The sequence below is a fragment of the Sphaeramia orbicularis genome, chromosome 6 (genome assembly GCF_902148855.1).
Source record: "Sphaeramia orbicularis chromosome 6, fSphaOr1.1, whole genome shotgun sequence".
NCBI lineage: Eukaryota > Metazoa > Chordata > Actinopteri > Kurtiformes > Apogonidae > Sphaeramia > Sphaeramia orbicularis.
In genome coordinates, this window is record NC_043962.1 from 1,777,146 (window position 1) to 1,790,363 (window position 13,218).

The following is a 13,218-nucleotide window of genomic DNA, read 5'->3' on the forward strand; positions in this document are numbered from 1 at the left end:
AACCCAGAACTCGTGTTTTTCCAACCTTCTACCAGTGTAAATGCACTGGAATGTCAGTCAAACCTGTGACTTCCACCTGTGAACTCGTACTAGATCCATGTTCTCCCACTTCTGAGTTCTGACGTCACATAGCAATGGCAGCCCCCGTGGATGTGGTGTTTATGCAGATTGTTTATTAAAATAAGGTATTGCTCTGATATTATTTATCTGTAATTGTTCTGCATAATCAGCAGCTACTCTAGTGTTAGCTAGTTTTCAGTCCAATGAATGCAAGACTAAACTATTACCAAGTACAAAACCAAATACACAAAGAACATAATGTATGGTAAGTGGAAGCTCAGCAGGAAGTTAGCCCAGTGTCAAGCATTAGCAGAGATCATGATTTTAAGTTGATAATCAGGAAATTGTCCGATGAATCAAGTACTCACAACAGGATAGCTATTGCTCGTCCTATGGCTCTCGCTCAGGGTGCAACTTTACAAATGTACAAAAATACAAAAAATAAACACAAAAAGGCCAATAAACATTGCCATACACATATTAAGTCAAAACTAATACTAACACAACAACCCTGCTGAACTCCTGCACATAAAAATAACACATGTACAACAACATGCCCACTACCCACAATGCACTGCAGCAAACATGCCACAATAACATAAAAGGTAGAACAGCTTCTCTTGCCTTATGTGTCGTTTTTCCTCCTCTGTTTCCCTCAAATAAGCAAAGAACAAATACCTCTGGGATAGAAATGATTGTAAATGAACATACATACGGTCCTGCCATGCTGGTTTGTTTACATCTAACTCCCACAATTCCTTGTGCTCGGGCAGTTTGGTGCGACTTGCCTGGAACGTTACAAACTCGTGAGTCGTGGTTTGAAGTTTTGACTTATGGGTTCAAAAACCGTCCTGGAACGCAGCATACGTCTCAGGGAGGATTCTGCAAGAACAGCTCCCAGACTGACTTCAACCGCACGCTGACACTGAAAATATTTTTCTCGTGTTTTGTCACACTTTGACTCACGCGCTCTGCACTGCTTTCCTCTTTTTGTCCCTATAGCAACCAAGAGGATTATCAGCTGGTTCGGAAGCTGGGCAGAGGGAAGTACAGCGAAGTGTTCGAGGCCATAAACATCACCAACAATGAGAAGGTGGTGGTCAAGATCCTGAAGGTAAGCCGGCTCCAGGGAGTTCCACTGTCTGCTGAGCTGTTGAACATGGCAGAGTTCTGTTTTAGAACAGATTTTTAAGGCCCAATCCCAATTCACCCCTTGCCCCCCCCCCACTTACCCCTCCCCCTTGGCCCTTGCACTTGACACTACCCCTTGAACCAGAGCTGCAAGGGTTAGGGCTTGAAACATTCCCCTATGAAACTGGACAACCCTTTGCAACTTGTTACATCATCAGCCGTCATCGATGCCACTAGGGCTGCATGATATTGGAAAAAACTGACATTGCGATTTTTTTTTTTTTTTTTTTTTTTTAACCCTGCAGTATATATTGCGATATGAAAAAACACTTGTGGTATTGTAGTTTTTTGTTTTTATCATTGTTGGTTTGTAATTATTATAATGTAAGTTGAGGGTTAAGTGTTACCTGTGGAAACACCCCCAGGAATGTACTTTGTTTCTATTTTTCACACATTTTGGTTCTACAATGTAAATACTGTCAAATAAATGGCCTGAACTTAAAATAGCACATTTTATACACCTTAATGGTGCCCAAGTGAGCTGGGAGCAATTTTAGGGTTCAGTGTCTTGTCCAAGGACACTTTGACATATGGACAGTCAAGCCAGGATTTGAACCGCTGACCCTTTGGTCAGAGGATGACTCTGCTCTACCAACTGAGCCACAGCCGACCAGTATTTAAATAAGTTCATTCTAATTTGGTTTTGGCCTGTTTTGGTTCATTGTTCTGGCTTGAAGTCAAAGGACAGGAGTGAGGATTTAAAATGTTATGTTGCAGTTATTTGATGATGAGAATGGGGGTGTGAGTAAATAAGTTTTTCCTTCTTCCCACTCCTTTCAAGTATAGATGACTGATTTTTGGAATTTTGAATTTGCATGTATTCTGTAAATGCTCGAAATAAACAAACAAAAAATACTCAGGAGGTTATAATAGCTGTGTGGTGTTGATGTAAATGGTCAAACTAACTAGTCGTGTTTCCTCTTGTGTCGACACAGAACACACGTTTCAGTTTAATTCTTCTTGTAGCTGAAATAATTCCAGATAACTGATGTTGCTTTGGTTTTTGGCACCAAGTCTTTGTTTACGGTGATTTTCTCTTCTTCGTTGCTCATTTTTTCAATGTTGTTACCAGCGACTCACTCCAAACTGAGTAAGAACGGCTGTGATTGGTGGATGGCTGCGGACAGTGTGTGTCAGAAAACATTTAAAATTAGATGAGAACACACTGAGTTCATTTGCCTCCGACATCGCAGGACCTGTGATGTGACTATTGCACACACGTACATCGCGATAATGATTCTCAAACAATATATTGTGCAGCTCTAGATACCGCTATAAACAGATTAGGGATGTAATGATATGAAAATTTCATATTATGGTTACTGTGACCAAAATTATCACGGTTATCATTATTATCGCGGTATTGTTGAAATTGTGCTCAAAATGTTCAAAAGGTACTAATACACACTGAAATAATTTAACCAAGTTGTATTTTGAAAAAAACACAACAAAAAATCAAATAAAATAATTAGCACAATGTCCCTTCTGTTGCAGAAACATTCACATATTAACCCTTAGTGGTCTGAGCCTATTTTGTCCATTTTTCAGTCCTTTTGATTTGGCCTTTATATACTATAGAAACAAATGTTTACTATCCCCATGTTTGGGATCTGTTTATTCAGCACAACTTCATCTATCTCATCTATTATTTTTTTCACTTTAACTACTATAAAAACGCAAAAGGCCAGAAAACACAAAAAAAAAATATAAAATCCAATTTGAAAAATGTATATAATTTATTGCATAAATAACACACAGATGCTTAACGAACCTTTTCAAAGACTTTAAAAGTGAATATTGGTTCAAATATTAGGTATAGAAAATTTAAATTGTAATAAATTAAAACTATACTCAAATATTTGACATAAAAACAAAGTTTTACATAGGTGTTTTCTCCGGAAAAGTGCAGTAATCAAACACGGTTATTATGAGAATTAGAATTTAAACGGTAATACTAACCGTTGGCAATTTTACAGCGGTTCATCATTATACTGGTAATCGTTGCATCCCTAAAACAGATGCGACAACTTTGTTTCCTAAAGTATTCATCATGTCGTCAGCAGCTGGAACCTTCTCTGTTCCATGGGCTTTGGTCATCTTTTTACACCTGTCAACTACAAACCACAGAAATGCGATCTATAACACATTGAAACAGTCGATCAAATGATTAAGTTGTTCACAAAGAAAATGTGTACGCTACCAGTCAAAAATTTGGACTCACCTTCTCATTTAAATGACATGAGATGGAGCTCAGATGACCACCAAGTGCTCATCTAGCATCAATGGAACTCCTTCAAGACTGTTGGAAAACATGTCAGGTGACAACTTCAGGAAGCTCATCCAAGAATGAAAAGAATGTGCAAAAGCAGTGATGAAAGCAAAATGTGGCTATTTGGAAGAATCTAAAATGTAAAACACGCTTGGAGTTATGTCCCACTATTTTTAACTCCATAATTCCATATGTGTTCAGTCATAGTTTTGATGCCTTCAGTGAGAATCTACAGTTTAAATAGTCATGAAAATACAGAAAAACCAGCTGAGTCCATACTTTTGACTGGTAGTGTACATCTGTGTGTTTCTTTCATCACTGCCGCACCTTTTGGCTGTGTTTACCTCTATTTTGCCAATGATTTGAACAGAATTATGGGAGATTTCTGCTACCCCTCCGTTCATAGTGTGGTCCTGGAATATTTCCATTCAAGGTCAAACAGCCTCCGCCTTAGCCCTTCCCGTTTGTCTAATCAAGAATCGGGACAACACTACCCCTTCACATGAACGCGCAGAACAGAGGGGTGAAGGGGTGAACTGGGATTGAGAATTAGACTCCAAGGACCTTCATGATTTCAGCATTTAAGCACATGTTTACTCCCAGTTGAGATACTAATGAAACAATAGAAAACACCAAACAGAGGGTTATTTATCCATATTTAATTTGGAATTAACACATTTAGAGCTGCAACCAATTAATCGACTCAAAGTGATCCAAAAAAAATCCTTCAACCACAGTTCTCCTGAACCAAAGCTTTGTTTCCTTCATTTCTCTGCTGTTAAACATTGGTTCCACTGTTGTGTTTCACACAGACGCTTATTGTGACGCACAAAAAAGCTTCAATTCAGGAAAACAGACATAGAATATCTCCCTTCGATCAATTCGAGTCGATTAATCGAATTGGGAATTTTTGCATTGGCTTCAAGCACCTAATTGATTAATCGGTTGCAGCTCTAAACACATTCATGATGATCTGTGTGTCGTAATGATGGACGTGTTGCTTTATTTGTACGTTCTGGATGCGTTGTGATCAGGTGGTACTTTAACTGAGCTTTGGATTCATGGTTTTATTGCATCTGGAGACACATGATGTGTGTTGGTTTCTCATTTCTGTTCTGAGAAACGGGATATTTTCTCTGTTTAACTAACTTGGCTGTATTGTCTCTTGATCATGTAGAGCAGGGCTGTCAAACTCATTTTAGTTCAGTTCCACATTCAGCCTAATACGATCTGAAGTGGGCCAGACCAGTAAAATAATATAAATAATAGGTTAAGAACTTATAAATAATGTCAACACCAAAGTTTTCTCTATGTTTTTGAGTGAAAAAAGTAAAATTCCGTAATGAAAATGTTTACATCTGCAAACTGTACTTGAACACAACACGAACAAATATGAACAACCTGAAAATTCTTAAGAAAAATAAGTGCAATTTTAACAATATTGTGCTTCAGTTTATCATTTATACGTGTGCATTACAAAGTACAGATCACAGTGGGTCTACAAATACACAAAACATTTAATAACAGACAGAGTATTGTTAAAATTCTACATACGTCTCTTAGAAATTTCATATTGTTCATATTTGTTCAGGTTATTCACATTTTTGTAAAAGGATTGTCTGCAAATACAAACATTTTTGTGTAATTCTCCTTTTTTACACTAAAAAAAAAAGACAAAAATTTGCATATTTCATCATTTCTAGGTTGTTATGATTGTATTTTACTGGTCTGACCCACTTCAGATTGAATTGACCTAAAATGATTTTCACATCTTTAATTGTTAATATCGTCATTATAATTTTTGCATTTCACAAATTCATCCGAGGGCAGGGCTGCGTATTGGCAAGAATCTGGTGATACGATACAAACCACAATACTAGGATCACGATACCATGTATCACGATATATCATGATACTGTTAAAAGAGGCAATTTTTGTTTGTTTCTTTTTTTTGGATGATTATTTCCTTGAAGAATGGGTTCTATGCACAGCTCCACTACTTCCTGAACTTCATGTGGGTCTTTTATTTCCTGTCTTTCATTATTGGTCTCACTGATTCATCCAGGTGTGTCTGCCACTTCTTGTGACTACTGATTAATTAGACACACCTGGAAGAATCAGTGTGTCCGATAATGAAAGACAGGAAATAAAGGACCCAGCTGAAGTTCAGGAAGTAGTGGAGCTGTGCATAGAGTCCATTCAATTCCACCAGAAATCTGCACAAATATTCAACACATTTTTATTTGTTCAGAACGGGATCTAATGTTATATCACAAAATTTTCTGTATTAAAATTTTAAGTCTGTTTTACAGACATTACAGTTTCAGATCCTGTTCAAATGTTCATATTCTGTTAGTTCAGAACTAACATCAGAACAGGATTTTAGTTCAATCCCAACAAAGGAACGAACACTATTGAATAGAAGAGTGTTCAATAAGAATAAATAAAATAGAAACAAAACCTGAAGTTCAGGAAGTAGTGGAGCTGTGCATAGAGCCCATTCTTCAAGGAAATAATCATTCAAAAAAAAAAAAAAAGAAACAAACAATAAATTGCCTTTTTAACAGTATCATGATATATCGTGATACATCGTATCGTGATCCTAGTATTGTGATTTGTATCATATCACCAGATTCTTGCCGATACACAGTCCTACCCCTTGGATGAATTTGTGAAATGCAAAAATTATAATGACAATATTAACAATCAAAGATGTGAAAATCAGTGAAAATATAAACAAAAAAGAAAAACAAAAATGAACCTCCACAATATCTGCATTTGAATAAATACCTAAAAATATCGCTACAGTACTTTTTAATATCGATACAGTATTGTGAAATGAAATATCGTGATATATTGCAGAATCGATATTTTCTTACAGCCCTACTGAGGGGCTGGATTGGACCCTTTGGCGGGCCGGTTTTGGCCCCCGGGCCTCATGTTTGACACCTGTGATGTAGAGCGTTCAGACCACCAGCCCAAATCCATTTTTATTGTCATTATCCAGATTGATTTTTCAAAGTCTGGACAGCAGAAAGCCACATGAAACCCCATTTGGCAAATGGGGTTTAAACCACATTTGGTGGTTTTGAAATGTGACTCCGAGGGGATTTCTCCGTACGGATCTCAGTCTGGATGTTCTGGCCTCTGAAAATCAGATTTATTTATTTTTTTAGTGTGTTTTATGTGACTTGCGACGTCCCGTCACAATAGTGTCACATGCAGAGTGACAGAAGTGCTGAGCAGAATCCACCACGCTGCCACTGGCACAGCGCCGTGGACGACGACTGGGAGACTTGGGTGAGGCTTCTTCAAAGCTGTGAAAGTGTGTCACCCGCATAGATGCGGAGTCACTGACACTCCTGTTGTTACCATGGCAACCCATAGCTAAGCATTTTCTCCGTGCTCTGGAGCTAGCTAGCCGGATAAAAAGGCAAACCATCGGAGGACAGATTGATGTCATAATTCACAATCGTATCAGAGTTTCTATTCATTCCTTCATTCGTTTAAGCTTTATTAAGGACACAAAAACTAGGTCCACAGGATACAGTAAAAACAGACACTAAAAAAAAAGAAAGAAATAGCCTAAATCAGGGTTCTCAAACTACTGTTCTTTCAGGTTCCACATTCAACCCAATTTGATGTGCAGTGGACCGAACCAGTAAAATAAGAACAGAATAACCTATAAGTAATGACAACTGCACATTTATGTCTGTATTTTAGTGCAAAAAAAAACAACACTAAATTATAAAAATACTTACTTTTATAAACTATCCAAACAAAAAAGATGTGGATAACCTGAAAAAACTGAAATTTCTTAAGAAAATAAGTGCAATTTAACCAAATTATAGCTAAACTTCTCATTTGTCCATGTGCATTATGGATCAGATCTACAAAGACACTAAACACAGAAAATGCAGAAAATAGTTCAAATTGTGCTTAATTTTCTTTAGACATTTCAGGTTGTTCATATTTGTTCAGGTTATTCACATGTTATGGTTACAGGATAGTTTGTAAAGGTAAATATTTTCATAATTTAATGTTATTTTTGCACTAAAACAAAGACAAAAATTTGAAGTTGTCATTATTATAGACATAGTTTAATATTTTTTTTCCATCAAACCCCGTAGTAAATCTGCAGTCATTCTTTTTGTGGGTTCTTCTGCTATTATTATTTGACTGTAGATCAGATTGGTCTGGATGTGGAACCAACACTAAAATGAGTCTCACTGCCTGGACTGTGGAATTTATACACTTTGTAAATTCATCCCAGGGGTCGGACTGGAACCTTTGGAGGGATGCATTTGGCCCCCAGGCCGCATGTTTGACAGCCCTGGCTTAAATCCATATTTCCTTACACATAAAGGCTCAAATGCCAGTGAGACCACATTTAAATGTAAACCTTATAGAACTAATCTTGGGACAGATGAAGGCTTGTACAATTGAGTTGAAAAAATTTTATAACTGCACATGAATGAATAAATAAAATACTGTTTTGCAGCCGCACAGCATCGAACACCACATCCACAAACATCTGATATCTGACTGGCACTGTAATGTACTGACCAAAAGTGAGGAAAAATAAGGTTCAAGGTTTATGTGTTGTCATTTATTCAGTGTGGCATGTCCTCCTCAGACCCAGCGATGGCTTTGTGTCCTCTGTAGTGGACCAGAGTTTCACAGCTTTACTTTAACCCTTTCATGCATGAATTATGATTACCGAAATAAAGATTTTTTTCCTGAATGTTTTATTCCTCTTTAGGCATGAAAAACAATGCAACTGAAATTTCTTTATGAAACTATTTTGCATGGAGTTAGAAAAATGTCCCCTCAGCTGGACACCATGCATTTAATTTTTGAAGCAAAGAAACATGTACTTACTGACATACTGTGTGAAAACTATGAAATAAAATCATTTTTAATGCTGTGAATCTGATGCTTCCTCACATTTTAACATCCTATAATACTAGTTATTAATCAATCAGATAATATGCAAAAAACAAACAACAACTTTTTGTTTAAAAAGAAATTTAAATTACAGTCTGATAACAATTAGCAACTGATTTAGACTCAAATATGTTACTGCAGATCAGGTTTAGCAGGAACAGGAACAGTAAATGGTATGAATTGTAATGTATGGGGTGTTGCACAAACGTTGATATGCAAGTAAAACAACAAAATCCATGAATATACAAGAGAACAGCTGTAGAATAGCTGTCCACTGGAGTGACCACTATGCATGAAAGGGTTAAAATAAAAAAAATTACATAATGTCCACTGAAAAGGACATTATATTAAAATTTTTTTTTTAAATGTATCTGAAAAAACTGTTGCATCAGCTGTTTCCAATTAAGGCAATTATTTAATGTAAAATGTGAAAATGTTTACTTACTGGGTGTCGGGAGGATATGAAGAATGTAATGTGTACTTGAGTCCCAGCAATAAGATAAGAAATAGGATAAAGAATAGTAAACATTTATAAAAGACAGACAGACACTTAAAAACACATACATAAGTAAAACGCATTTTCCATTTAAAAGACATTAACTACCACTGAGGAAAATAAAGGTGCATATGCATGTATGACAAAGTGCAGCTCAGTGATAAGTAACACAATAGAAGTGTTTTATTGGTGCATACACTTCCCATCTGTATGCAAACCTTTCACTGATACAGTTGTTTGAATTTAGAATAAATTATTTTGTACTCCCTCAGCTTTGAGCTACATGGCCTACTTTGGGAACCATCTCCCTATGTTCACATGCAACATAGGTTCAGTTTTTGGCCCTTTTCCTACAAAGATGAGACTCTTTATAATGGGTTTTTATGGTAAATGAAAATCAATATTTCACTAGTGTTAGTGTTTACATGCAGCCGCGCAAACTGATAAAACCAGAATTTTTTTTCGAAGATGCTCCACTATCTGGACACAACCTCCCACTTTGACTCCTTCAAATGCGTTCTGGAAACAGTCCAGTTTTTGACCTGTGTGTATCTGCTCGGTTAACGCTTGTTTGTTTGCCAGAGAAGATCTTCATCAGTGTGTCAGTATTCCAAATGCACTCTGTACATGTCCAAAACATCGTCATAAATCTGGATATTATCAGAATCCCCCCTATGTCCTAGTGGGAATGTTTTCTGAATAACAGTGAACATTTGTATAATATCAGTGTAACATTATCTGATTATGGACCAGATCAAATGAAAGTGAACGTCAGTGTCATTTGTACCATGTGTCATGTGAAAGTACTTACTCAGACCTGTTTCATACATGTATTAAAACATGGAGATCAGTTATGAGTTTAAAACCACAGACATTATTGAACTGGATCCGGACCTTATGATAATCCCCTGGGTTTCTCTCCAATACTCAGATGTCTTCTGCATGTATGCCTGTTAAATCTGATTCATTTCATTCTTTTATGTCTGAACATGTGTGAAAACAGAAGTGACAGTCAACATGAGCAGAAGACAATAACAGGAAGTATAGTCTATCATCACATACTCTGAAAGAAATCCAACAGTGGCTGAAACATGAACCATTGTTTTTTCGATTGTCACATTCTGAAGTGCATGTAAACCGCGTCAGATCTGATTATTAAAAATGATCTGATTACTTTTTATGGTCACGTTAACAGGCTCAGTGTTCAGTTACTTGGACTGGATTATTAGATTATCCAAGCAGGTCATTACAAGGAACCACAATGATTCCATTAAGATGTTTAAAATGACCTCAAATTGAACAGAGGCGTCCGTTTTGACTTTAGCTGTTCATGTGTAACAGAACTGAAGGAGGCTGACGGTCGGTGCTGCTGCTGTTTTCATGTGTTGGGCTTTTTAACGTGGCACACAGTCCAGGCCGGTGTTGGGTTACCTGTCAGGCATTTAAATATATGAAAGGAGGTGATGACAGCGCACAGACATTGTGTTTTAAGTCCAGTAGGGATGTGACGATTACCGGTATAACGTAAATGGCAGTAAAATTGCAGACAGTCAGTATTACCGTTAAATTGTAATTCTCATGATAATCGTGTTTGATTACTTGCACTTTTCCAGAGAAAACGCCTTTGTAAAGATCTGCTTTTATGTCAAATATTTGAGTATAGTTTAATTTATTACAGTTTTAATTTTATATACCTAATATTTGGAACCAATATTCACTTTTAAAGTCTTTGAAAAGGTTCGTCAAGCATCTGTGTGTTATTATGCAATAAATTATATACATTTTTCAAATCAGATTTATATATTTTTTTGTTTTTTGTCCTTTTGTGTGTTTATAGTAGGTTAAAGTGAAAAAAATATAGACAGATGATATAGATGAAATTGTGCTGAAAAAACAGATCCCAACATGGGTATAGTAAACATTTGTTTATATAGTATATAAAGGCAACTCAAAAGGACTGAAAAACAGACAAAATAGGCTCAGACACTAAGGGTAATATTTGAATGTTTCTGCAGCAGAAGGGACATTGTGCCATTATTTTATTTGTTTTTTTGGTTTTTTTTTTTTTTTATTTTCAAAAAACAACTTGGTTAAATTATTTTAGTGTGTGTATTAGTACTTTTTGAACATTTTGAGCACAATTTTACGACGGCATATTAGGGCCACATAAGAGAAAAACAAACGCTTGTCACTACGAGAATAAAGTCGTAGTTGTTTAAAAAAAGTTGTTATTTAACGAGAATAAACTCATTATTTAACAAAAATAAAGTTGTTATATTTCGAGAATAAAGTCATAATATAATGAGAAGTCGTACGTACTCATCAACTAATGTAGAACTTGGAACATTTTGTGCAGGTCTCCTTTCATTTGGGGGTTAGGCACAAAGGCACAAAGACTTTATTCTCATTAAATAATGACTTTTTTAAAACCTATGACTTCATTCTCGTTGAATAATGACATTATTCTCGTTAAATAATGACTTTATTCTCATAGTCACATGCGTATTTTTTTTCTTATGTGGCCCTAATACGCCGTCGAACAATTTCAACAATACTGCAATAATAATAACCGTGATAATTTGGTCACAATAACCGTGATATGAAATTTTCATATCGTTGCATCCCTAGGGTGGAGTCACTAGACCACTAAGCAAGTGCTCACTTGCAGAGATAGACACAAAATTTGTTTATAGTCAAGAGAATTCACCATGTTTTACAATTATAAGACATCATGAGCTCATTTTGGGCCGTGCGTCTCCAGCTACATAATACTGTACATGGTGCGTTTATATTTTTGCTCAGTACACAATGATCTAATTAGATTGAATTCATGCAAGTTCATAAATACCATGATCAAGTTAACTTTAAATAAAGCAAATTCATACAAATGCAGTGATCAGTTTTCTTTAAGGCTTTTAAATGTAGCCCTGGGCCTGAAGGCCTCAGCTCAGATTGACAGGCGGACGCTGCAGCAGGAACAGCCCAGTCAGCAGGTCGGAGCGGAGAGAGCAGCTCCAGGCATCTGTCACTGCTTTAGGATGTGTGAGCTCATCAGCTGAAGCGCTTTTGTTTTTTTGTGTCCTGTCAAATCAGCCGGTCAAGAAGAAGAAGATCAAACGAGAGATCAAGATCCTAGAGAACCTGCGAGGAGGGACCAACATCATCCGCCTGGTGGACACCGTCAAAGACCCAGTGGTAGGATTCTGTCTGGTTTATGAGAAAGACACAACAGTGGGTAGTTTGAATCTGAACACAGGCTTTATTTTCCAGTAAAGCTTTGTTTACTTCCTGTGGGGTTAAAAAAAACACCTGAAAAAGCCTTTTGTAGTTGAGTAGAACATCCTGTAAATCCTGCTGTGGTTTTGTCATTGACTGTTTTCAACCCAAATGTTGGGTTTCCCTGCAGCGTGTGATCAAACGCCTGCGTTTGTCGAAGTGCAAGTAAGCATTTTATCCAAGTACGACGATCAGTTCAAAGAAATCTGACATTTCAGATGATTGCAAGAAGGGATGTAACGATTACCGGTATAACGATAAATGGCGGTAAAATTGCAGACAGTTAGTATTACCGTTAAATTCTAATTCTCATGATAACCGTGTTTGATTACCGCACTTTTAGGGGAAAAAAACCCCATGTAAAGATCTGCTTTAATGTCAAATATTTGAGTATAGTTTTAATTTATTACAATTTAATTTTATATACCTGATATTTGGAACCAATATTCACTTTTAAAGTCTTTGAAAAGGTTTGTTAAGCATCTGTGTGTTATTTATGCAATTAATTATTTACATTTTTCAAATTGGATTTTATATTTTTTTTGTGTTTTCTGGCCTTTTATGTTTTATAATAGGTTAAAGTGAAAAAATAAGACAGATGAGATAAATGAAGTTATGCTGAAAAACAGATTCCAAACATGGGTATAGAACATTTGTTTATATAGTATATAAAGGCAAAATCAAAAGAACTGAGAAACAGACAAAATAGGCTCAGACCACTAAGGGTTAATATTTGAATGTTTCTGCAACAGAAAGTGCATTGTACCAATTATTTTATTTATTTATTTGAAAAAAATACAACTTGGTTAAATTATTTCAGTGTGTGTATCAGTACGTTTTGAACATTTTGAGCACAATTTGAACGATACCGTGATGATGATAATAATGATAACCGTGATCATTTTGGTCACAACAGCCGTGATATGAAACGTTCATATCGTTACATCCCTAATTGCAAGTGAAATGATAAATTGTGGGA

At 36.2% G+C, this 13,218-nt stretch overlaps 1 protein-coding gene across 1 annotated transcript in view; it reads left to right on the top strand.

Moving 5' to 3' along the window:
- Positions 1–13,218, top strand: part of LOC115420536 (casein kinase II subunit alpha'-like) — a 30,028-nt gene that overhangs the window by 1,040 nt on the left and 15,770 nt on the right. Inside the window, 2 exon segments of the mRNA XM_030135854.1 lie at positions 1,063–1,174; positions 12,057–12,158. Coding sequence (XP_029991714.1) covers positions 1,063–1,174; positions 12,057–12,158 — 214 coding nt within the window.